We start from the raw sequence: 26,158 nt of genomic DNA on the forward strand, positions 1-26,158 counted from the left end.
AATCTTCACTTCTTTTAACAATTAAAGATTTCATTAAAAAGCTAGACCATAAAGAAGTGTCTTAATAAATTATCTACTACTCATAGACTCAAAGTGTTTCATCTCAATCAAAATAATGTACCAAGTATTCTATTAATGATTGATATTTATTTACTAGATTAAAATTACTATGGAAGCTTAGGATAGAAATGATTTATGTGAACATTAATCATTACAATAAGACAGCAACATAGGTGGTAACCATTTACAAACATAATTTGCGGGTGATGTGAATGGTAATTTAACTTCCATATGGTAATTTGAGTTACTTCAATAATTGCATCAGTATTTTATATAATAACAATATAAGCCTTGTAAAGTAGTAACTTTCATGACAACAATGACTTGTTTTCTCTTCAAAGTTACAATGTCAAGTTTGATTATAAATTTTTACAATCTCGAATCATTTCTACAATTCAAATCATAAGAAGAAGTTGGACTTTTAATCAGGATATGTTTGGTTCACCTCTTATTGATAGTTGATATTTAATAGCTGATACAAACTATTTTTTAGTGACATTTGATTAACTGTGGTTGTTCATATGTTAAATGACAATAATTTAAATAATTATTTTTTAATATTAATTTACATTTTAAACTATAATAAGTTATATTACAAATACAAAATATTTTATTAAAAATATTATATAAGAAAATACTTTATATATAAATTCAAAATTAATTAATTATTACTAAAATAATATGTAAGTTTAATTTACATACTTAATAAATAATGAAAATCATTTAAAAATAATTTATCTGAGGTTAACTTAATAAAACTAATATATTTAATTATGAATAATTTTATCTGGATATTTAACAATGCTAAATAAATTATTAGCTATCGAAAAATATTTTATTATAAATCCATTTTTTCCTTTTTTTTTTCGAATCGTTAGCCGTTTTTCAATAAATCGCAATCTTTTAAATTAATCTATCTATGTTTTCTTTATTTAAGGTTTATTAGTTAGTCTCATAATTTCAAAGAAATGAATATTACACATAGCTTTTAATAAGGGCTTATAATAATTAAAAAAATTAGAGAATATTAATCATGTTTTCTTAAACTATAAAATTTAGTAAAATAAATATTAAAATTTGTTAAGATAATATAAAAAGGAATAGAATGAATAAGATACCTTTTGGGTTTGGCTAAGTCAAAATAAATAAAATAGTAAGTAATACATTAAGAATATCTCCAAATGGTACTTTCTAGATTATAATCTACAAATATGAAGAGGAAGTAATATACTTATGATATCACAAACTAAAAAAACAACAAAGAGATATAAACAAAGCAACATTATATGACCAATTCTTCTCTTCTTTTTCATTTGACACTATCTTCACTTCCACTCATATAAATTCAGCTTCCACACCAACCAACCTTATAACCAACATAACCAGCAAAACTAACTCAAACCTCCATAACCACCAACATGGGCAGGAAGAGAAAAAACACTGAAATTGCTGACAAAAACAAAAACTCTCCTGAAGGAGAAATGGGTAGTAATAATTGGGATGAAATGGTGATCAGAAAAGCAAGAAAAAGATTTGTCGGAGTCCGACAGAGACCGTCGGGGAGATGGGTGGCTGAGATTAAAGATACCATTCAGAAAATTAGGGTTTGGTTAGGAACTTTTGATACTGCAGAAGAAGCTGCAAGAGCTTACGATGAAGCTGCTTGTCTGCTTCGTGGAGCGAATACCAGAACTAATTTTTGGCCTTGTTCACCTTCCTCTTCTTCATCACCGGCTCTTCCTTCAAAGATTACTAATCTTTTACTTCAAAGACTCAAAGCACGAAACCTTTCTGCTTCTGCTTCTGGTTCCGCTTCTGCCTCGCCACCATCAGCAGGCATATCTTCATTGCCTGATCAATATCGTCAAGAAAATCAACAAGTTTATCATCAAGAAATAACTCATCAAGAATCATCGACAGAATTCTCAGACACGCAAATATTTTCTGATTTTCTTAATGATCATGAAGATCATTATAGTTCTTCTTCTTCTTCCATTAATAAGATTCTTGAATCTTGTTTAACTGAGAAAGAAGCAGAACTAGAATTTGATTACAACTGTGTTAATGTTGGTGATATTAGTATTACACAGTCTTCTTATAGTGGTGGTGATGATCATGATCATGATCGTGAAACTAATGAACAAGAAGAGGAAGGGATTGATACGGGTTTTCAATTTGTCGATGATTATGCATTACTATCATCTGCTTACTGTTCTCCGTTCGATATTGCTGAAGAATTCGATCAGGAAGCAGTAGAGCCGGAGAATTTGTATGATGATCCTTCCATGCTTAGAGCAGCAATGAAGAGGATGAAATATGAGAGGAAATTTTCAGCTTCCCTGTATGCATTCAATGGAATTCCTGAGTGCTTAAGATTGAAGCTTGGATCAGTAAATTGTTCACAGGGAACTAGAGAGAGATCTGTTCAGGTGACGAATCTTCGGAACGCGTGTTACAAGAACAAAGGAGAAGAACAAGAAAGGAATGCAGAAATGGTGGAGAAGAATAAAGAAAATTCAAGTGAAATGGGTAGTTCTGATGGTGAATTAATGTCAATTTGGAGCTCACTTGATCTTCAACCAATTTGCTTTGTTAACTAATTATTCAATTTTAGGATCTTGATTTGATTGTCATATCATAAAAAGTCTATACTATTATTCTCAGGTCAATCAATTTAATTTCAGGGAAGTTGTGATCCTTAGAGTTATTCTGAGGAGCAAAAACAACAAGAAAATGTATACTTTCTGATTATTATTTTTTCTCATCTTTATGAGTTACCAACTAATCAATAACAATTGAAGCTTGGTTGTAGCACTTAAAACTTTCGCAGAAAAACAAAATCTTGCTTTTTATGTCCATTTATGAGTTTAGCACATTAATTTGTACCCATTCTCATAATCCCTGTTAGAGTATATGTACTCAGCCCATAATGTAGCACAGAAATGAAAACACCAAAAGAAGAAGACGAAATAAATTCTTTTTGCATAAATAAAATTAATATAAAGTCTTGAAAATTATTTTAAAACTGTAAACTAAAACATCAAATATAATACTCAGATAAATTTATGTGCAACATAATTGTTGCATAATGCGTAGCTGTTTTTGTGTGCACAGAAAGGGCAGATGGTTTCTATAACATGGGGAAGTTTTCGTTATCTTTTTTGACAATATAACATGGGGGAGTTAATATTTAAAGATAGCACTACCATTTTTATAAAGGATGAAACATTAAATACCTCAACTTCGCCAAGGCTTAAAAGATTAATAAAGCTTCATTTTACCTCTCATGAATTTGCCATAAGAGATCAATTAAAAATAAGTTCGTGGCTTTAGAAAAAACACCAGGAATTTTACATTTTAGTCATTTCACCCTCTTCGATGAGATATCAAAAAATGATTGGAATGTTATATACAAATTGGAGCTGATGTAGTAGAATATTATAAAAAAATTAAGCTGAAGGAGTAAAACGAGCCACAATATTACTTTCGTGGTGTTTTCTTTTCAAAAAACATTGAATTTGGCATCAATTGATCTTTTGTGTCAAGTTCAAAAGGCAAGAAAAATATTTGTTGCTTAAAAAATTAAGCCGCTAAAAAGTCAGCCAAAATAATTTGAATTAAGAGTAAGAAAATTCGATTAAAAACCACTCGATTTAATCAAAATTGATTTAAACAAATTACTTTCTCTTTCGTCAAACTAATCCAATTAGTAATTATAACTGAAATTAACTTAACCAATTTAGATAAAAATTTATAAAACTGATGAAAATATGAAGAATAATAAGTAAAAATAAAAAAAATACATTAAATATTTTGTTCATTTGTCTGATTTTATTATCTGAATTTTAAAAATTCTTAGCTATAAACAAATAATTTTTTTTATGAACGGAACCAACCCAAACTTAGATTTAGATATGTAGAATATTTAAATCAATTACTTCAATTTAATCTAGCAATTGCTGAAGAATTTCTCCTACCTCCGCTCTTCTGTTAATTTGATAATATTTGGATAAAGAAACAAATACATTTTTGGTTGTTAAGAACCATAGATAGATGGAATTTCACATGGAAAACATAATTACGAAGAGTTGCATGTAGTACTAAAATGGTAAAAGATTAATTACACCCTTGCTCAAAAGCAACAGCTAATTGAAGGGTTTATCCTTAAGATAGTAAGAAAAGTTCCCAGTAGGCTTAACGACATTGAGAGAAATCCTATGGAAAAAGAAATCAGACTGTCAAAAACAGATTACTAGTGATTTGCCCAACCCAAGGTTAGCTTCACGCAACAATTACCCACATATAAAATTGAGGGACCAAAGTTGAGCAGTAAATGTAAAAGTCTGAACGACTTATTTACATCGTGATTTCTTATTCACAGGCATCACAAGAGATCCACGGACTGATGTCTTCTTGCGAGCCTACTTGTTCTCGAGCTAAAGAACTCGGAGTTGCGCAAGAAAAGCTGCACAAAGATCCAGGAAGAGAAACTGCGGTCCCTGTACTCTTTGCAAGTCGAGCAGGTATTTCTCCTCCCGAGTTTTGTAAAGCTGTCAAGACCGTGCAGCAATATGCTTGTATCAGTTTTTGTGCTATAATCATTCACATAAAACTAATGAAATAAAAGTGATCCTGCATTATGGAAACCGCATTACCTGAACTTCAAACTTCACCACATTCGGTAATTTGGCGACTCCATCATTCTCAATAATGGTGGAATCGTCTCCAAAGAAATGATTATTGTTTCCAGTGTCATTAACCATTCCTTCATGATGACCAGGAATTCCCGGAATCCACCTGCACTTCATATTGTAGTGACCGATTTTCTTCCAACACACATTCAGTTCTTGTAGAGCTTTGAGAACTTCTGTCATTATTTCACGAGGGTGAGCTCGTGACTGTCAAATGGAACACAGCAAATATGATCAGTTATACTTGCAAATAAACACAATAAGTTCAATTTAGCCTTAGCCAAGTCAAATAGTTAACATATAGCCTTTCGCTCCACTACCACCGCTACAGATGTTATGTGAACAAATTTGTTTATGCTAATAGCCTTGGCCTCAATAAGGATGGACCAAACAAGTTTCTCAGCAAAACAAAAGTTCCTAAACTTCTATACACATTAGACTGTCAAAACTTGTTAGTTTATTTACAGTACAAATTGGCTCCTGATAATTCATATAATTTCAATCACAAACTGTGCAAACTGGCTCCTAGAAATGTTCCTTGATCTTAAAAGTACAAAAAACTTAACCTGAAGTCCAAGAGCCCATTTCCTGTCAACTGGAAACTGTGACTTTAAGTTCATTCCATAGTCCATGTATCCTGGAAGGCGGTGTCCAGCAGCTGGAGAAGTAGGTTCATGTGCATGCATACGGTTGAAATTACATTCCTGCAATAAAATAATAAGATAACATCAAGATCAATCACAATCTAGCTAGCAGAGACAAAAAAAGGACTGCTAATGGTCACTAATGTCGGGTTATAGAGACAATAAATACATCACTTCCAGGATATGGACAGGAAAAAAGATCATAAAAGCACAGTTCCATTCACATTATATAATGTAAACACATTTTCCTCAGGCAATTATGGTATGATGATATGCCACTCACATACCAGGTGGTAGTAGCATGCCAAATACTGCATCCCAAACCTTTTGATAAGGAAAAATACAGTGGCTTAAACAGTCCAAATGCAATTATTGGGAATTACTGGACAAGCTGTTTCTGAGCCAAATGATTCAGGTCAGGTTTTCTTAGGTTACTCAACCCATGTATAGTTGAGCAGTTATAATGCTTGTTTACAAATTATCAACAACTCGATTTTCAACTTAAAAGAAATCGAAAAAAAGATAACTGAATTTAAACCCACCATTGTTTCTTGAAACTCGGCTCCAAGATAGCCATTGGAAACGCGGAAACGGTTGTCCAACAACAAATAGTATGCAACAGTAGCCTGTGACAATTATAATTAATAGTACAAGGTTACACTATTGTAAATTTTTAGAGATTAACATAACAATGACAGATTTTTCAAGAAAACAAACATCATTCTGTATTCTGTTGCGAAGAGATTCGATAAGTAGGTTCCGGTCAAATCCCATCTTGATCACTTCCTGGAGAATCTCTTCATCCATCTGCCAAAAGGACAACCATACCCCTCAGTAACACAATTACCTGAGTACAAAATGTACTGAAACACATGTACACCATGCATTACCCAGAAAACTGGCAAACAAAATTGAAGGCAAGAAGTTGGGAGGGGAGGGCGTACAGCATGAAACAAAGTCCTAACTTAATAAGCAAATGCCAAAAGGAGAGTCACATAAACTAAAAAAAACATTTTTTTCTAATAAAATTTGAGTTCCAATTGTGTTAGGTTTTTATTGTTCTCTGCTTATTTCAGGGATTTTCCAGTTTTAAATGATAAAAAAATTATTAGTGCTAATTTATAATTTTATACAATAGCATGGAATCACGATTACTGCTCAACTAAATTTAGTTACAAAGTTGACAAGTTACAAAACCTTTTTAGCTTGTTGCATTGTATCCGGCGGAGGGACAGCCAAATAACGTGGAAGGCGAGCTTGGAACCATGGGTGCTGACGGATCTCAGGGATAGTCATTCGCTTCATTGGATCAACCACAAGCATCCTTGGGATCAGATCTCTTGCTCCAGGTGATAAATGGCTGGGGAGAGTATATATCCCACCCTAAAGGATAAAGTGATGTGCACTCAGGCACAGTAGGTTCAATTTATTTGCAAGTAGAGTAGAAAATAACTAATATACAAAAGTAAACAGAGTAAATTATAAACAGCTACATTTCATTCCTGCAACTTTGTTAAGCATAATAAAACACGGCATCCAAAGGATTTGGTTCTGCATTAACTTCAACTAATTAAGACAAAAACTGAATTATTCAAAATAATTTTGCACCAGATTATTTGTTTTTTAATCTTCAACACAAATTTATTATGAGTAAATAAAGTCTTGCGCTATACAATAGTAACAATTTAGAATATTGCAGAATTTATAAGCGCATTATCATTCCAAAGAAAAGAAAAGCAAAAGAGTTCGATAGAACTCAAGTTGAATAGCAGTCAATTGGACCATCAACTAACATGAAATAAAAACCCATATAAGCTTGTTAGCAAGCAAATACCTTGATTTTCTTAAAGAGGTTGGGAATGTTTTCATCATCAAAAGGAAGAGTACCACAGAGAAGGGCATACAGTATAACACCACAACTCCATACATCCACTTCAGGCCCAGCATACAATTTGCCAGAGATAACCTACAAAATAAATGACATGACTTGAATTATGATCATTGTATAAGACCCGAACAGTCGGATTTAATATATAGAGTTTATGAAAGCATTTCATTCCCACTTTAAAATTCAAAATCCATCATAAATAAATTCTACAACTCCAACCTCAGGTGCAGCATAATTTGGGCTTCCACAGCTTGTCTTTAGAAAATGGCCATCTCGCATAATATTGCTCAAACCAAAATCTGCTATCTTCACATTGCATTTAGAATCCAAAAGCAAATTCTCTGGCTTAAGGTCTCTATGAACAACCATATTCCTGTGGCAGTATTCCACACCAGAGATTATCTGCATCAGATAATTTTTTTGCTCATGATCTAAATTGAGAAGTCCAAATAAACCTTGGGGGAAATGCATGCATATTATTTGTAATTCCTACCTGCTGGAAGAAATTGCGTGCCTCATCTTCCTGCAGCCTACCCTTCTCCACTATATAATCAAAGAGCTCTCCGGACTTCACATACTCCATCACGACATATATATCAGTTGGTGTCTCTATAACCTCATAAAGTCTTATAATGTGAGGATGCATAAAAAGTCTCAAGATTTTGATCTCTCTTCTCACTATTAAAACAAAAAGGGCAGGACAGCAACACATCAGCTTCTCAAAAAATAGACATTAGAAAACCAAATGGGAAAAAAATGACAGATTTCAATCTCAAGACCTTGACAGAAAAGGTAAAATCACCAAAATGATTCAACATAATCCTCTTTGTTTCACCAACAATCTGCATCTCATGTTTAAATTTCTTTACCTCAATTCCATATAGTTAATAGCAACTAATGTAATGAGGGATGTTCCACACTTTTCTTTGAATGGTTAAATTCCCTCACCTCAATTTCATATAGTTTACAACAGTTTATATAGGATGTTCCACACTTTCCTTTGAAGGGAGAATGCCTGACATGTAAAAGTACATGCACTCATCATTCCAGCAGAAAGGGAAAATGTAGAATGTTAAAGTGGGAAATCCCACATTGGTTGTGTGTGTGAGTGGACATGTGTTTATATATTAGTTGGGCACCTCCACTTAATACCAATTGGTTTTAAGATGGAATCTAACATGGTATCGGAGCCTTGTCCATTCACACAATTTGAGTTTGGCCCGGCCCACGTGAGATTTACGTGAGGGGGGACTTTGTTGCTCGGCCCGTACACGCTACGCGTGAGGGGGAGTGTTAAAGTGGGAAATCCCACATTGGTTGTGTGTGTGAGTGGACATGTGTTTATATATTAGTTGGGCACCTCCACTTAATACCAATTGGTTTTAAGATGGAATCTAACATAGAACATTTTCAACATATTATAATAGCACCAAATCTACTCCTAACTAATCATAAAAACATGGAGTAAAAAGTTAACAGCAGACATGCACAAATCACACCTTTTTCTTCCATTTCCATGTTCTTTATCTTTCGACGGTTAAGTATCTTGATGGCAACTTTATGACCAGTCAATGCATGCTCCGCAATTTTCACCTTACCAAAAGAACCAATTCCAAGAGTTTTACCGAGTTTGTAATTCGGTAAAAACACATCAGCACTACTACCGCCTCGGTGACTTGACCCGTCCATTTTCCTATCACACAAGGATGAAATAAAATAAAATTAACAAAGCTGAGACAAACAAGAAAAGCAAATACATCAACATGACAAATTGACAATCAAATCTAGACTTCATGAACAAAACATTCTAATTAAACAAAAAAGCATCATAACATGAGTTAATTTAATTTTTTCTCTCATATAAAAAAAATTAAAGAAAAAAGCACCTTAAACACACACTATTGAATCACTCTCTTGAAGATACAACACAAAACTTCTAGTTTCTATCAATCAGTACATAATGAAATATATCAAAATAAAAACACAAGAAAATACAGCGAATTCACAAAATCAAATCAGAAAAATCATTAGCAAAACAATGACAAACCTCGATTCATTAACAAAATAAATCTTAAAACCCTAATTTCAACAGATCTTAAAAACTCAATCAAACAAAAATATAAAATTCACGCATTCAGATAAAAAGATAACAGTCGTCGGACGAACTTACCGATAAACGGAGAAATAAAGGGCCAACGGAAGTGACAACAAAAATCGAGCTCCAAGCACAGACTGGCACTGAAATTAAAGATTAATTTTCTTCAATTGTGAAAACTAATTATTTACTTAATTTTTCAGTTAAATTCTTGAAAGAATATGAGGAAGAAGTTTTTGCAGTTGATTCTTAGAGGACACGATGATTTTTTGTTTGTTTATTATTATTGTTGTGAATCTAATTCTTATTTATGAAAAATAACAGTATTGCCCCGTAAACTTATACTATAAAAGAACAAATTTGTTTTTGGTTAAACAGTAAGGCAATCAAAATTAATGGGATTTTGTAATTTTTTTCCTTTTTATTGTTGAGATTATTAATAATAGAAAATAGTAACAAATAAATAAAATTTGTTCTGAATGCTTTTTTGATGATATCTGCTGAGTCAAGTACATGTAGGCATTTACCACTTGTATTTTGTATTTTTATGAGATATTTTATTGAGATGCATCAAATATTTAAATTGGATTCCCAGTTCCTTGCACATAAATAAATTTGTATTAATAAATTTAATTGATAATTTATATGAAAAAGTTGTAGAAAATCTAATTTATACGACAAAAATATACATATATAGTAATAATTTTAAGTTATATGTACATAATACTTAAAAAAATTAAATAATATTTTAATTTGTAATGGTTAGTCAAATGTATAATTATTAATTAATCAACTCATAATATTTTGAGAAAGTTTAAGTCTAATATTTTCTTTAAAAAGGAAAATCAATCACCTTTGATTTTAAATGAAGCTCTTTTGGGAAAAACTTAAAATGAACTTTAAATTTTAATCATTATACCAAAATATTTACTAGTTTGTTTAATAGTAATTTTATTAATCAATTACTTCTTAACAAGTTAAACGTGTTGTTCTGCCTCTTTCCAAAATCAAGAATCAACAAATAAATTATACTAATCAAGGATTTCCAAATGTCATAATCTGTGTAGATGATGCTGATATAAAGGTTGTTGCCAAATTTACTAAAGTCAAAATATCAATTCTTTTAGATAGTAACAAAGATAGATATCACATTGTTATAACAGATGGAATAAATAAATTATTCAGTAGTTCAATTTACTTCAGTGTCAGTCCAAACAATACTTCAGTTCGATTCACTTCAATTCAGTAACTTCAGTTCGATTCAATTTAAACAATTGACATATTTTGATTTGATCGATTTCAGATGGGACCGAACTAATCGATGCACAGCCCAAGCAAAAAGTATTTAGAATCTTCTTTAACCTTTGAAATCAGAACATGCTTGAACCGTACTTTAAACACAGTTAGACCAATTCGAACCCACCCAATCCCATCCCAACATATGGATTAGTCACTACCATTTTTTTTTTATCAAAGGTCACTAACATTTGATTTCGAGAAAATAAGAGTTACACATATTTATAGTATTTTGCATGATAAAAGACTATCTATAGTTGTATAACTATTACTGTTAGATAACCACAATGATCAAAAGAAAAATCTTCAGCAAACTTCACTATGAATGAATGTTTACAAATTTTTACGACTAGAACTGGAAATAACAGTAACAGAGCCATGAAACAAACTAAGTGCCCGTTTGGTTGAGCTGTTGGATGCAGCTGTTGGCTGTTGCTTTTCGAAAAGCTGCAATTACCTGTTTGGTGAGGAATTAGAAACAGCTGCTGTTAGCTGTTTGAGATGTCCAACAGCTGCTTTTCAAAAAGCACTATTTTGTAGCTTTTTCTCAGCTGTTTCCTTTTTAAATTTTGTTTGACAATATTATCCTCATCCTATATAAAAGAGAATACCTAAACAAATTGGCTTCTTAAATTTTTCAATCGCTCATCTATAAAATTTATGTGTTCTATCAACAGAACTCAATTAAGAAACCAAGACAGAAGAATTATTGATTTACTCCTGTAAGTTATTTATTGATTGTTTTTGTCAATTCTTTTAATGTTTAATCAATTTATGTTAATTGCTCACAGTTAGGTATAATATTTAGGTTAGATTCTGGCAAATAAATTTTATCAACAAATTATAACTCTTGGATTTCTTTATTTGATTGCAATATTGTTAATTCATATGAATAGTTGTGGCTGGGTATACTCTTCATGCTGTTATTACTCCAGCATCCAAACTTTTGATTACTAATATGGGAAAATTAGTATTATATTTTACGAATTCAATTTCACGTCAACTTTTAGCTTCTTATCAGCTAAATTGGTTTGCGTATTTTTTGTTTATTTTTAAACTTCGAATAATAATATTTTTCTGTGAAAAGAGAATTGGCAATATTTTGAACATTAGGAAATCTTATATTTTTGCTGTTATATAAATTTTTAACAAGAATATCTTTTTTGTTATCAGATTTTCTATTATATATCTTATTAAAATATTTTAGACAATCTAATATCTATTAATTTGAAAATATCTTCACAACAAAAAGATATTTCTGTGGGAAGAGATTTGGTGAATTTACTAACAGAAAATACACGTATATTGTTGTGTAATTTTTTATATTTTACTTGAAAGTTACGTAGCCCATATCTTGCTAACAACTTCTACCTTTCTCTTGTGATTTTCTTCAAAAAATTAAAATATATAGGACGAAATTATTCGATTTATTAGTAGAAAAGGAGTGCCTACACAGAATATTATGGCTGTTTGTAGTTTTGACATGCAATTTACTTTTGTGTTGGCTGGATGGGAAGGTACAGCGCACGATGGCCGAATTTTTCAATGCGCTATTCATAAAAGGGAATTAAATTTTCCTAAACCACCACCAGGTATTTTTTTTATATAATTTTTTTTAAAGTTATATTTATGATAGTACTAAAAATAATTTATAATATTTTTATCTAATGATATATATAGGAAAATATTATTTGGTAGATGCTGGGTATTCACAGATCGAAGGATTTCTTGCACCTTATAAAGGAGTTAGATACCATCTACCTGAATTTCAACATGGTGGTCGACCAAAGGGATTAAAAGAAACTTTTAATCGATGGCATTCATCTCTTAGAAGTTGCATTGAGAGAACTTTTGGAGTTTGGAAAGCGAGATGGAAGATTTTACGATTGATGCCTTCATATCCATTTCATGTACAAAGAGACATTGTTGTTACATCAATGGCGTTGCACAATTATATTCGAAGAAAAAGTCTAGAGGATCCAGCATTTTCGCACTTAGACCAGAATCCCAATTTCATGCCTCGTGATATATTCAATAATTTAAATGAAGATCAATCAAATGAAAGTTACGAAGAAAGTGAAGCGGTTCAAATGAAAATAATAAAAGATCAAATTGCTCATAGTTTGATGAGAGCAAGAGGTGATCTGTAAGTTTAATTATATTTACATTTTTCGCATTTAAACAATTAAATAATTTTTTTGAATAATCTTGTAAGTTATTTATTGTTGAATATTTTTATAGATATAAAATATTAGTTTTGATTTATAAATTTGTATGTACATTTTGTTTAGTGTAAATTATACAGGTGATGTCTATATTGGTAATTTTACTAACAAACAGCAACAGCTCAATAAAATTTACCAAACACTATAATATATCAGCCACCAGCTATCAGCCAGCAGCTACCAGCCACCAGCTATCAGCCACAAGCTACCAGCTGCATCAAACAGCTGAAACAAACAGAGCCTAAAAATGACACAAGCATGTAATTCTGTACAGCAAATTGCAAGGTCAGTGTCAAGAACAAAACCCAGAAGTGGCAGCTATTGCAAACATTATCATGTTACACATCTTAGTAATTTGGAATGGAAGCAAAACGATATCCCTTAGTACCTCTCCACGAGTAATATGCTATCCGAGTCTCATAGAAACCTGAAGCCACAAAGGAAGGAAAATAAAATGATGGTGAGTCAAGTTTAAAGGAATGCTTTAGGAAATGTTTGCAGCATCAGCTACAGAAGGCTACAGAATGAAAGTAACAATTGCACGCATTACAATTTTCCCGACAAAACTGCAAGCTAAAACATACATAAAATCCGCTATAATGTGTTTCCGGTTCAAAAAACAAGAATAAAATTCTCCAGATAATCAAAACAGTGTGCATTTTGCAAAAAGCATTTACACAATATCTATTACAGTTGATGATCCTTGTTCTGCATTCACCATTCAACTAACGATGGAAACACTTGCTAAGTAGCCAACTGATTTTATGTGAAATATCTTATCCTTTCTACCTTCTTTTACCAGTTACTACACCACATTTAACAATATATCGGCTATTCATGAATATGGCAATACTTCTCCACGAACACATACAATCATTGCAAATTAAGATTTCAATTCTAAAAAAAATGAAAGAATGAGTTTGGCACAGAATATACAAAATTCCCAACAAATCAATTTAGTTTTTACTCTCAGGACATGAATACTTAATATCATCAGTCCCTCCATTTTCTACACAAATAAAGCCAGGGATTCAAATTAGTAAACACAAAACGAACCAATGATAACATTCTAGAACACTAATTGTGGTTAAAATTAAGCAACCATTTATTCTAGCAATTAATCAAAGTTGCAAGTACCCTATGATCCATGTCTCAAGTAATTAATCAACTTTCTGCAGAAAATCCTTTAGAGGACAAGGACACATGCATGCATAGAAATCAGCAAAATCAATTCCATGCCCTAGGAGCATTGATCACCCATGAAATGATGAAAATCTTCCGTAACCTAATTAAAAGTCAACCCAATTATAGGTAAAGCATCTAAACATCCGAATCAAGTTAAAATACAGTGATACAAGAGCATGAAGACAAGACCGCTGTATAAAAGCAGCTAGGTTGGTAATTGTTCTCGTTGACTCTAGTTTTTACAATGCATTTCAAAGTACCACATCTCTTGAGACCATAGAAATTAATGGTATATAAAATAAATATCGCTCCTCAAAAGCTATCGAGCATAATACCAAGAACCCCACCTGAAATATAACTATACTTGAATCCTAAACTTTAGGGCAGCTGTTTGTTTGGAATGGCACAGCATAGATACAAGTAACAAGTGTCAATTGTCAAAGGATGGGGTAGCAATCCAAAATTCAATCCTAAGGGTAGACAAACCACCATTTTTATAAGCCCAAATCGACCTTCACTAACCTATCCTGATCTCTGACGCTAATTTCTACCGTCTTTCAACTAGTTGCCAAAAAGTAGCAATTTTTTTTAGTTCAGTTTTTAAGATAAATGTAGGTGAAAGGGCAAAAAGGAATAACAAATATTCTAGAGAAGTGGAATAAAATGGCCCATTTGATAATATGTGAAACACTGAAAATCTGAAAGATGTATGTTTAACTTATGTAGACAGTGATTCAAATCTTGATCAGTTTAGATCAGATTTCCCTAGTCCACATCTTTCTAACTTTCAGCTATTTAGGTATGAAGCTTGATTACAATTACAAAAAACAGTAAGCATCCATATAGAATCCACAATTAATCAATACAATATTCCTATCAAAATCAAACATACTCTAAACCATGATAAATCCGATATAACTCTATTAGTTTTGTTCTATTGTAATCTTTAACTTGAGACAACAAACTAGTTCCATATTCATTGGATGCAGCAGTTTGAAAGTCTATGCACGTTACACGTACCTATTCCTTGTAGACCTATTCTTTTTCATGTTTTCATACCTTAGCTTTCTCATATTTTCCCTAAAAATACAACACTTTCTCTAAATTCCATTCCCCTTACTGCTCCAAGTTATAGCAATGACCCTTGCAAAGCTCAAATGTCTTTCATTGAACCTCTCCTCAAATCAAATAAACATTTAAGTTTCAACAAAAAAAAATGTAACAGGCAAACATTTCCAATAAATTAAAGCAATAAATAGTATCTGCTCATGCAATCAAATTAGTATATATGTTCGAACGCACCTGGCATGAAAGCAAGAAATCCAAGGAACAAGAGACCATAACCTTGAGACTTCTCTCCACCCATATGACCAGTCAAGATGAAGAACGAAAGGAAGAGAAGCAATGATCCAAGAGATAGCAAAAAAAGTGCAAGAGCTATGGATTTCCAAGGGATTCGATCATATGCTCCAGGTTTATACTCAAACCTACGATCACGTCTACCAAAATCATTATCGTCATCAGCAGGAAGCGCATCATATCCAACATTACGTCTAGCCGCCATTTTTACCTATATTTTGAACTGAAGAACATAAACACAAAAGAACACCACAAATACGTTGCTTCAAACATCATATACACAATTTCAAACATTTAAGTTTCAACAAATAATTCAATAATCACTCTAAAAGAATCCACACAAACTTCCAGCTAATTTCTATCAATCACAGTAATTATTTCACATTATGAAAAAGGTAAAAACAAAAACACACAGAATCAAATCAAAACAGCCATTAACAAAAACAATTAGAAACCTTAATTTCCGCAGATCTTAGAAACTCAAACGAACAAATGGAAAAAAAAATCCCGCATTTAGAATTAATAAAAATTACAAAATACAGACGCCGGATGGACTTACCCAACAAAAATCGAGCTCGATTCCCAGACTGGCTCTGAGATTAAAGTTTGACGACTAATAATTTACTTAATTTCTGAGCTAAGATGAGCAATTAAATTATACACCCGCTTGATATGAACCTTTGGGGATTGCTGAATTAGAAAATTGTGGTCAAAACAGGCATGCTTGACTTGAACATTTGATTTTTATTTTTCTTATGATTTTATTTATTAATTTCTTTTTTGGAAGAAATAGTTGGGTTCGAATTGAAAATGGATGTGGTTAAGAAGCTTCAAACTGAAACTATTAAAAGGCCCACTCATCCCTTGCCTATTTCATCTTTTTATTGAAAATAAATTGTACAAATATTGTCAAAAAAAAAATTGTACAAATACTGATCAAATAAAAAAATGAAATAAATGTCAAATAGTAAATGATATTAGTTGGATTTTTTATATGTAACCGGAAAGGGGAAGCGCTGGTGGGAAAAATTGAACCTACGACCTTGGTAATTTATTACCCAATGCTTATAACATTTGAGTTACAGCTCGTTCAAAGACTAATTGGATTTGCTTTGAAAAATTATACATTTTCCACCACATCATCTGACAGGAAATTTTAAAACAAAAAAATCACATGTTTTATATAAGTTAGTCATATACCAATGAGCTATAACTCAAATGGTATAAGTGCTAGGCAGCAAACTGCTAGGTCGTGGGTTCGATTCCTCCCACAAGCGCTTCTCCTCCCCAATTATCAAAAAAAAAATATAAGTTAGTCATATAATTTATATATCAATAATTTTAACCAATATGACAATGTTTTTGAAAAAAAAATGTAATAATTTAATTTATTAATTTTATAATTTAGATAAAAAAAATTTATTTTAAACCTACATAATCTTTGATAAACTAGAATAAAAGATTAACTATGTAAAATAATTATTTATATAATCAAATATTAAATCGTAACTGTAAAATTAAATTATGAAAAGATAGATCACAATATTGACATGTATTGTCATTTTAACAAAAATATAAATATATGAAATTATGTTGGCTATAGACCTTTTTTAGAAGGCAGACGAACTATTCTTTCTCTTTCAATCACCACTATTTGTGTCATGGTCAAATTTTGTGTAATTTATAGTTTCCTTGACAAATTTGTGACTTCTATTTTGGACTCTAATCTGGTGAGGAAAAAATGAAATTTCAATTACAAAGTCTCATAATAAGAAGAGAAGGAAAGAGTAATTCTTCCTATTGAGCATAGTTATATCAATTTTATATAATTTCGTTATAAGAATGAATTAGAATTATAATATTTGAGTTTAAATATAACTTCTTCGTAATAAGTTATACTTCGACTATGGGCGTATAAAAAATAAATAAATGAATTGACTGATAAATTTGATTCACTTTGACTTGATATTATAATTATTATTTTTCAATTCATTTGGTTTTAGATATAATAAAATTTAAGTGACGTTTTAGTACAAATCAAACCAAACTGAAAATTTGATCGAATTAACTTGTTTGTTGTGATTTTTTACGTTTTCATAGGTTTAGATACAATTATCATGAGTTGTAAAATTGACGGATTAAGTTGTCTAAATTAACTTTTAAAAATATTTTTGTTATTTGATCATAGAATGAATAGATAAAATAATTTTATCTAATTTATTCAGTTTTAAAGAATTTAATATTAGAATAAAATACTTTAAATTTAAAATCTTTCAAATCCCCATTTTCTCTATTGTATTAAAAAAACAAAATCAACCAAACTAAACATCTTCGATAGGAATATGATAATTTTCATGACATAATTGTGATAGCAAAGCAAGCATGTTTACCCACCAAAGGATCAGCCTATTGGCTGAATAAAGATTACATCACAAAACCTATAATACCTATCCGAAATAGAGCAAAATAAGTATTATATTTTCAAAAATGCACAAAACGTTAATCTCGCTTATAGTTAACCAAAAAAGATATTTAGAGCCTAAATCTGCCATAATTATGTCTTCTTTGGCTGTTAAATATAAACCGATATTTATGCATACAATAAACTTTTGAAAACCACAATACAAATATAAATATCAGTCTCTCTATATCATTTTCATATTCAAGCTTAAAATTTGATATAATCTTTTAATTATGGAGAAGTCAAGCAAAGTCATTAGAAAATCAATCTATACTTTATTGAAAGATTTTCACTACTTCAACACTAACCCTGTAATTATTTTGCTACCCTTTTCTGCTTCATTTCTTCTTTTTCAATCAATTCATCAATCTAATTTCTTTGTTCTTCCAACAATTTATCAATTTCTTGATTTAAATTTTCATCAACTCACATGTATTTTTCTTTTTGTAAGTCTTGCTTTTACACTAATATCATCACTTATCATAGCAAAAACATCCATAATTCGATATCTAGATGATGATCACCATAAACCTAATGTTTCATCTTTTATCTACATATCAATTACCTTTCTTCTTCTTGTAGCTTTGGGTTTCGTCGAAGCATCACTCGATTTTTCGTTGAAAAATCCGATCTTTGTTCTAGCAACAAGAATCGTACTCTATACAATTTTGATGAATACGATGATCATATGCAATTTATCACTGGTTATTGCCGTTTCGGATAAAGATCTCAATAATAGCTATTTTAAGGCTATTCGAAAGGCTTGTTTGCTAAGGAAAAACACGAATTATTCAACGACGTTGTTGGCTTTTCCGATCAATTTTGGAGTTGGTGCTATCCAATATTTGTTTCGGTATCGGATTGTGAGAGATTTTTATGTAATCGGAAGGGTTAATTTGAGTATGGTTTTGGAGGGAGTGTTGATTTCTTACATGTTTTCAGTTGTAATAGTTGTTGATACTATTGTTTGTTGCTTGTTCGTCAAGACCTTTTACAGCCAAGTCGAGCTGGTTAAAGAGAGTAGCTCAAATGCTGATAGTTTAGATGAGATTGTTTGATTTGGGTGTTTTATGATCTTGAAAAATCATGTTTGAATTTTGAAATGTACATATGAAAAGGTAAAATTAAGCTTGTTTCTATTTAGTCTTTTTTTTTATTTCGGCATTTTCATTCTTTAATATAAATTAGAGGATTAGTAGTTTAAAAAGTCGATTTATCAACTTTTTATAAAATTACATAAAGCTTTTAAAGTTTATAAACCAATTTCAATTTTACAATACATATTTATTTGTTATGTTCATTTTGAATTTTGAATTTTATTTTGTTTCACCACTAAAAAATAAAAAAATTGAAATTAAATTAAATATCCAATTGAATAGAAGTGCAATAAAATTATTAGATTATGGTATATTTATAACTTTAAAAGTTTTGGATATTTTTATAAAAAATTAAAAAAAAAGTTTGACTTTCCTGAATTGCTTTTAAGCGTAGATTAATTCTTGTATTTCGCATAAATTAATTAATTTTGTATAAAAATAATTTAAATTAATTATTCGTCATTTGACTAAGATATTTTCAGGTCCAATACACCAAATGGCCTAATCTAGGGTGGTACTTAACACAAGATGCCCCATCCATATTAACATGCTTTCATTTGACTAAAGATGTAATAAGGTGAGGCACAAATTGGACGAAATTAATTTGGGCTTTTTATATGTTTTACGGGATTTCTTAGCCCAATAACTTTTATACGGGCCAAAAATTTTCTTTACTTTTCATACAGCCTTTTATTACTTTCTTGACCTAAATTTTTAAATTCTTCTCTTTTTTACGAACTTCTTTCTTGATATTGGTCGTTTCATTTTTCGTTTTTATCTGAAAGTAGCGGTTTCTTTTTTTTTTCTCCCCACGATTTCTTCTTCTGATAGTCGTCGCCCTTCATCAAGTCTCAGTGCCGCTCCACTGCCACTTTCGTTGTGCCGCCGCCGTTCTCTTATTTTTGTATTTTCTTTTTTAAATCTGAATTGGAGTTTATTGTCGGAAGGAAGAATAGATATCAGAAGTTTTTAACGATTTTAAAAAGTTTTTTAAAATCAGATTTTGAGACAAAAAGATTCACCGTTCTTCTTCTTCTTATTTTTCATTTTCAGATCTAGAAATTGTTTTATTAACTATTTTTAAGTCACAATAATTTTTTTACCATTAAACATGTGTAAAGATTATCTTTAAGAAATGTAATACTAATTTTCATGTAAATAAAATAATTTTATGATTTTATGGAATGAAAATATGTTATTTCTGCAGTTTTACTATGTTTGGTTATATTTCTACGTTTTTTTAATTCTGCATCACGATTTGTTGATAATGGTAGATTGATAAAATTATTATAATGTTTCAGTATTGTTAATTTTATGTTGATAATCAATTGATATATATTGATTTTAACATTGACAAATAAGATAATGATATCCGTGAAATAAACTAAAAAAATAAAAATTTAACTGAGACTAAATAATGATATGTTAGCATTGGGAAAAAAGACAAATAAAGATGTTGAATTATTGTAATGTTACAATGTTGAAACTGTGTTGATTTTCGGTTAATATTTTGTTGATTTTAACATTGGTGAAAAAAGACAATAATGATATTGAATTATTATAATGTTACAATGTTGATTTTCTGTTGATACTGTGTTGATGTTATGTTGATATCAACATATGTAATAAACTTACTAATTTAAATTTTTCAATCTTTTTGTATACTAATTTTTATTTTTTTAACATTTTTTTAATTTAATTTCAATTTTTTTATTTTATTTTCACATATAATGTGTTCTTTTCCGTTAATGATAAAATCAACTAAATATCAACATAATATTAACGCAATATCAACCTAAGATCAACATTTGTAACACTATAATAATTTAACATCATTATTTTCTTTTTCACCAATGCTAAAATCAATAAAATATCAACTGAAAATTAACAAAATGTCAACACTATATCGTTACAGTAATTCAACTTAATTATTTGTCTTCTTCCATGATGCTACCATATCATTATCTAGTCTCAATTTAATTTAATTTAATTTTTAGTTTATTTCATAGACAATATTATTTTATGTGTCAATGTTAAAATAAAAAAAATCAGTTGATATCAACATAATATCAACACAAAGTCACCATAAAATCAACAACACTGTGATATTACAATAATTCAGCAATCAATCATCATCAACAAATCATTCTGCAGGATTAAAAAAACGCAGAAACACAAGAAAAATGCAGAAATAACAGAATTTTATTCCATAAAATCACAAAATTATTTTACATAACATGAAATGAGTATTAGATTCTCTAAAGATACTCTTTTATACATGTTTAATGGTGAAAAAACAGTAGAAAAATTAACAAATTACAGATCTGAAAATGAAAAAAAAAGAACAAAAAAACTCAGATCTGAAATCAAAACGATAAAAGAAAGATGACGGCGAGACGAAGACGGAACGGCGGAGGCGGAACGGCGGAGCTGGAACAACGGAGGTGGAACAATGGAAGAGAAACGATGGAAATGGAAGGGCAGAGGTTGATTGGTGCGAAGAACAAAAGGTGAGTTGAGAGAGAGAAAGAAGAGAGGAATTTGAGGAGAGAGAAAATTATTTGGTTTATGAGGGTTTGACTTGGAGTAGTATATATATTTGTTCCGTATAAAAGTAATAATCTCCAGTGTGGATGGTAGTTTTCATATTGAAAACTCTTACCCGTATAAAAGTTATATTTTTGCAAATGTTAGATGTTTATGTAAAATGCCCAATTAATTTAGATGTTATTTCTTGGGAAATTTACTAAAAATACCACTTTTTTGAAAAAACTTTTTTTTTATCATGTTTTTCTAAAGACTTTCTTTTATACCAGAATTTTTTATTTTTATTTACTTTTATACCAGGTTTATTTTTTTGAAAAAAATAAACAAAAAATAAATAAAAAATAAACAAAAACTAAACTAAAGATAAACATAAAATAAATATGACGGATAAATATGGCATATTTGAAAAAACTTTTTTTTACATGGTAAAAAAGTAAGTTTTTCACTTTTTATGGTATTTTTGTAAAAATCCGTTATTTCTTGCTGGTTATGAGCAACAAAGTTTGAATGTTCTAGAGTTAATTAGACAAAATACCTTCATTATCCTAAGTAATTAGAATAGTACGGTTGAACTTTCTCTTTTTGAGGAATACAATTTCCATCTTTTATTTTTGAGTTTTAGGTTTTCTATTTTTGACATTTACTTTTTCTATTATTGTTTTATTCTAAAATCAATCCATTTCTATCTCTAATCTAATCTCATATCAATTCTTCATCTTCAATCTCCAAACCCTAGAGATCTCCTCTCCTCTATTCAATCGTCAACAAACCATCGGCGCCGTCGTAAGTCTGCCGCCATCGCCCGTCATCGCCCACCATCGCCGTTTGTTAAGAGATTGCCTACGTTTCCAGAAAATTACAAATGCTTTTTTCACAGCAGAATCATTAAAAATGGTGAAGGAAATTAGGGTTCATGGGCGGATCCGAAGTTTGATTTCAGTCTAATCCTTTGTTAATGTGAATATTTTGGGTTAATCACATTTTGTGTGTTGTTTAATCCATTTTTTATTTTTCTTTTGTGAACGATGCTGTTGATGAATGGTCGTTCGATTTTTTTGTGTTGCACAACATGTCGCACTCTAAGTGTTTGAAGAAATGCTTGTGAGAATTGTAATATTTTTTGGGTGTTGGGTAACCAATGGTTAACATTGGGTAAACCGTTAGGTAACCTGTAATTTTTGTTTTGAATATATCATTAATAAAATCGTTAGTAAACAATTGTTGAATTTTATGTTTGTGGTTCGATTTTTTTGTGTTGCACAATATGTTGAACTCTAGGTATTTGAATAAATGTTTGTGAGAATTATAATATTTTTGGATGTTGGGTAACCAATGGTTAATATTGGATAAACTGTTAGGTAACCTGTAATTTTTATTTTGAATATATCGTTAATAAACAGTTGCTGAATTTTATGTTTGTTGCTAGTTAACCAATGATGTACTAATAGTACACCAATGACCTTGTTTTTAGTACCTTGTTGGTTAACAAATGGTTAATCAATAATTTTAGATTTTAAAAAGATGATTTAGGTTTTATTTGATAATTATTCTTGCGGTGATAAAGGCGGAGGGATTTGTAATAGAATTTTCAACTAGTTTAATAAAGATGGAGGTTTGAATTTGTAATAGTTTTGTTTGTTGGTTAACCAACAGTGTTAGTATACCGTTGGATAACTAAAATCGTATTCCTGAGATTAAAAAAGATATTTTTGAGAATAACAAAAGTTATTTTTCAAAAAAAAAAGTACAGATTGTATTTTTCAAAAAAAAAATTGAGGTAGTATTTTTAAGAATATTTTATCTTTTTTTGATATTTATCTAAAAAACCCAATGTTCTAACTTCTAAGACTCAGGGCCTGTGGCCCATAGGTTTGGTCACGCTAAGGCCTGTATGTGTTTCACTTCAATTAAGAACTCTTTTGTTTTTCTCAAAACAAATCTATTTTGCTTTTAACAAATAGGAAATGGAACTTAAACAACCAGAAAACTAAACATTCTGATAATGTGGAATGTCATATAAGTCATGCATAATCTAATAAAGAAGATTGTTCGGTGGACTAACGTGCGAGATAAGCCCCACGACTCTTTTATCACTCAGCGAGACGAGGTGGTCCGCTGCAAAATTTGCTTCTATGTAAATATGTTTCACTTTCACTTTCCAATCCTTAGCCATTAATTTTTCAAATCAAATCAAGCTGACTTGTTTGGTTAATATATTAATTATATTATTTCCATTAGGTTTACAATAATTTTCAATTAAACTATATGTTTAAAACTAAACCGAACAATTTAGTTTTAAAATTATATAAAAAAAATTGAAACCGAATTAAATCAAAATTATAAAGAATTATTTTTTTCAAACTAAAAACAAACTGGTCAGTTCGGTCTGTTTAATATGATTTTTGGTTAAATTACATTAGAACTTAGCTATAATAATTTATGAAAAAATTCAAAAAAAAATATAATAGAAAACCGAATTGAATAGCTTTAAAAAAAATTAAACCAAGCCAATTTTTTTATTTTTTATAAAATTACGCTAAACAAAAATTTAAATATTCCATTTTCTTCAAACGGAACTGATCGGTTTTGTCAGTTTTGGTTCATTTATTTATGTTCGATTTACATTATAATTTAATCAAAAAAATTATGTTCAAACCAAAAAACTCATTTTTAATAATATCTAACCGAGTTGAACTTAATTTTTTCAAATTTTAAGAAAATCTAATTGAACATAAATTGTAAAGGATTAATTTTTTCAACTCGACTAGCTCAGTTGGGTTTCTAGTTTGGTTTATATTATAATTTAGCTAAGTTTTTATACTCTAAATATAACTGAACTACAGGGTAAATTTACCATCAGATTTATATATATTACAAATTTTTTTATTTTAAACTTGAGATGAAATGTATTTTTGAAAAAAAAAACACTCCAAATTGAATAAGATTGAAATTGAAAATTATGATACAATCTTAGGTTTTTAAGTTTGATATATAAAAAACAGTTAAAAAATATAAGGTGTTTTCGGATAATTAGACTTTTTTTTAACAGGGAGATAATTAGCAGGGGACTAGCAAGAGGTTAGTAGAATCTAGTTAAAAAAAATTCACTTAAATCGGCTCATTGGCTAACAGAAGCCTGGTTTGAATTCAGAATTTTTGAGTGATGTACATGCTTACTGGCATAATTTTTTTTATCATAGATAGAATTTATTAATGAAAAGTAACTTACAAATAAAAAGTCATTTAACAAGAATAATATATGATTTTTTAACATTTAATTTAAAATACTAAATACCACAGCATACTCCTTTTGTATTTTTTCTGTAAGGAATTTAACAATATATTGAGGTACACCTGAGTTCTGACAAAATAATTGGCCTGCGTGTTTGTTTGTGCATGGAACTTGCACTTCTATGGTCCTGATTTTCCATGTGATGAACAGATGGTATTCTTCCTTCTCTGCAACACTATTAAAATTTTATTTAATAATTTCTTATAGCAGTATATTCTACAATGAAATATTTAACGTTTAATGTTTTGTAATTTTAAATTATTATCTAACATATCGGTGAAAAAATTATTTTATCATATTTATAAATTCAATCAATTTGTGCGTGTAAGAATATAACAATAATATTATTAATTCACTACAACAAAAACAACTTCTTGTGACATACTTATAATAACATTTTTGACATATGTCATCCTAAATAATAAAATGCTGTTTAAGTGATATTTTAAGAAATGACACTAAAAATACATTTTTACTTTAATATCTTTTTAGCTGTTGAAGATAAAAATCTTATCACTATTTAATTTAAATTTTAATTTTAACTTTCAGTCTAATTTTTCTCCACGTTCTTCATCAATCATCAATAAAACCAACCACTAACTCCTCAGTTATCTCTTTATTATCGCAAATATTTTTCATTAATAGCATCAAGATACTAAAGGTTAAAAGTGCATCTGAACTCTCAATCCCACTGCGAATCTTTTCGTTGCTCAAGTTTAAACCGATCACACGGCGAAGAGCGCCGTCGCACCTTGCTCCAGCCCAATTGCAGCAATCTGCAGTAGAAGTCCAGCGCAATAATCTTGTGGATGTAAATGGATCAAATTTTAAGCTATTGAGGAACTGGAGTACTAACAACAATTGCTCATCGCTCCGGCATAAGCCAGAAACAAGAGAAGTTACATGGAATGAAAGAGCAGTATGGAAAAAAAACCATATTAAGAATGGATTTTCCTTCATTTGCAGAAGATTAGGAGACGCTCATGTTACTGAAGTTTGGAAGAGGTGATTGGTCTGATATTTAGGTGGCACTGCAGGTCAAGAACAATTGATGCGGTAGTCGGATCTAAAATTGCAGTATTGCCCTTGTGTCAAATTCAAATGGTTGTCCTTATTAGGTTATTGATTTCTAATCTTATTTTTTTGTTCATATTTTTTTTTACAAATTTAATTTTATTGCAATTTAATTATTCAATAATTTTTTTATTTGTTCTCTCTTAAATTTTATTTTTATTTTGTAGGTTAACATCAAAAATAAAAATGGTCCATTTACAGCAAGCACCTATAAATTGGTGGACATCTACAACTGATATTAAAT

The 26,158-nt window shown here is 30.1% G+C and overlaps 5 protein-coding genes across 7 annotated transcripts; 3 read left to right on the forward strand and 2 right to left on the reverse strand.

Moving 5' to 3' along the window:
- Positions 1 to 1,342: 1,342 nt before the first annotated feature.
- LOC126679148 (ethylene-responsive transcription factor ERN1-like) lies at positions 1,343 to 2,695 on the forward strand. The gene has a single exon (XM_050374088.1). It carries the CDS (start codon positions 1,479 to 1,481, stop codon positions 2,658 to 2,660), a length of 1,182 nt encoding a protein of 393 aa, XP_050230045.1. The 5' UTR covers positions 1,343 to 1,478; the 3' UTR covers positions 2,661 to 2,695.
- A 1,601-nt stretch (positions 2,696 to 4,296) lies between these two features.
- On the reverse strand, positions 4,297 to 9,686 carry LOC126677642 (SNF1-related protein kinase catalytic subunit alpha KIN10). Of its 2 annotated transcripts, XM_050372362.2 has the most exons (11): positions 9,454 to 9,686; positions 8,783 to 8,976; positions 7,777 to 7,961; positions 7,503 to 7,685; positions 7,230 to 7,361; positions 6,593 to 6,778; positions 6,113 to 6,202; positions 5,938 to 6,021; positions 5,318 to 5,455; positions 4,716 to 4,958; positions 4,297 to 4,610 (listed from the first exon to the last, which is right to left on the reverse strand). In XM_050372362.2, exons 2-11 carry the CDS (start codon positions 8,970 to 8,972, stop codon positions 4,497 to 4,499), a joined length of 1,545 nt encoding a protein of 514 aa, XP_050228319.1. In that variant the 5' UTR covers positions 8,973 to 8,976; positions 9,454 to 9,686; the 3' UTR covers positions 4,297 to 4,496. The 2 variants fall into 2 exon arrangements, with proteins under 2 accessions (XP_050228319.1, XP_055961427.1); XM_056105452.1 differs by lacking the exons at positions 8,783 to 8,976; positions 9,454 to 9,686 and adding an exon at positions 8,232 to 8,298.
- A 2,406-nt stretch (positions 9,687 to 12,092) lies between these two features.
- On the forward strand, positions 12,093 to 12,935 carry LOC126679080 (protein ALP1-like). The gene is made up of 2 exons (XM_050374017.2): positions 12,093 to 12,266; positions 12,355 to 12,935. Exons 1-2 carry the CDS (start codon positions 12,137 to 12,139, stop codon positions 12,822 to 12,824), a joined length of 600 nt encoding a protein of 199 aa, XP_050229974.1. The 5' UTR covers positions 12,093 to 12,136; the 3' UTR covers positions 12,825 to 12,935.
- An 86-nt stretch (positions 12,936 to 13,021) lies between these two features.
- LOC126679081 (uncharacterized) lies at positions 13,022 to 16,191 on the reverse strand. Of its 2 annotated transcripts, none has more exons than XM_050374019.1 (3): positions 16,003 to 16,191; positions 15,387 to 15,666; positions 13,022 to 13,326 (listed from the first exon to the last, which is right to left on the reverse strand). In XM_050374019.1, the coding sequence occupies exons 2-3, from the start codon at positions 15,646 to 15,648 to the stop codon at positions 13,247 to 13,249; spliced, it is 342 nt and encodes a 113-aa protein (XP_050229976.1). In that variant the 5' UTR covers positions 15,649 to 15,666; positions 16,003 to 16,191; the 3' UTR covers positions 13,022 to 13,246. The 2 variants fall into 2 exon arrangements, with proteins under 2 accessions (XP_050229976.1, XP_050229975.1); XM_050374018.2 differs by having other exon boundaries at positions 15,387 to 15,654; positions 16,003 to 16,189.
- A 1,946-nt stretch (positions 16,192 to 18,137) lies between these two features.
- On the forward strand, positions 18,138 to 18,962 carry LOC126678620 (uncharacterized). Its single transcript, XM_050373514.1, has one exon. It carries the CDS (start codon positions 18,138 to 18,140, stop codon positions 18,960 to 18,962), a length of 825 nt encoding a protein of 274 aa, XP_050229471.1.
- The last annotated feature ends 7,196 nt before the right edge of the window (positions 18,963 to 26,158 follow it).

Source organism: Mercurialis annua, linkage group LG4 (assembly GCF_937616625.2).
Source record: "Mercurialis annua linkage group LG4, ddMerAnnu1.2, whole genome shotgun sequence".
NCBI classification, from domain to species: Eukaryota; Viridiplantae; Streptophyta; class Magnoliopsida; order Malpighiales; family Euphorbiaceae; genus Mercurialis; species Mercurialis annua.

What these genes read in the sequence shown, in the direction of transcription:
- LOC126678620 (XM_050373514.1), top strand. Translation starts at nt 18,138, where the DNA reads ATGGAGAAGTCAAGCAAAGTCATTAGAAAATCAATCTATACTTTATTG.
- LOC126679148 (XM_050374088.1), top strand. Translation starts at nt 1,479, where the DNA reads ATGGGCAGGAAGAGAAAAAACACTGAAATTGCTGACAAAAACAAAAAC.
- LOC126677642 (XM_050372362.2), bottom strand. Translation starts at nt 8,972, where the DNA reads ATGGACGGGTCAAGTCACCGAGGCGGTAGTAGTGCTGATGTGTTTTTA. An exon ending in CAAATTATGCTGCACCTGAG is followed by an intron (nt 7,362 to 7,502) that starts GTTGGAGTTGTA and finishes TTTATTTTGTAG; the next exon opens with GTTATCTCTGGCAAATTGTA. An exon ending in CAATGCAACAAGCTAAAAAG is followed by an intron (nt 6,203 to 6,592) that starts GTTTTGTAACTT and finishes TCCTTTTGGCAG; the next exon opens with ATGGATGAAGAGATTCTCCA.
- LOC126679080 (XM_050374017.2), top strand. Translation starts at nt 12,137, where the DNA reads ATGGCTGTTTGTAGTTTTGACATGCAATTTACTTTTGTGTTGGCTGGA. An exon ending in TTTTCCTAAACCACCACCAG is followed by an intron (nt 12,267 to 12,354) that starts GTATTTTTTTTA and finishes TGATATATATAG; the next exon opens with GAAAATATTATTTGGTAGAT.
- LOC126679081 (XM_050374019.1), bottom strand. Translation starts at nt 15,648, where the DNA reads ATGGCGGCTAGACGTAATGTTGGATATGATGCGCTTCCTGCTGATGAC. An exon ending in ATTTCTTGCTTTCATGCCAG is followed by an intron (nt 13,327 to 15,386) that starts GTGCGTTCGAAC and finishes TTGTGGCTTCAG; the next exon opens with GTTTCTATGAGACTCGGATA.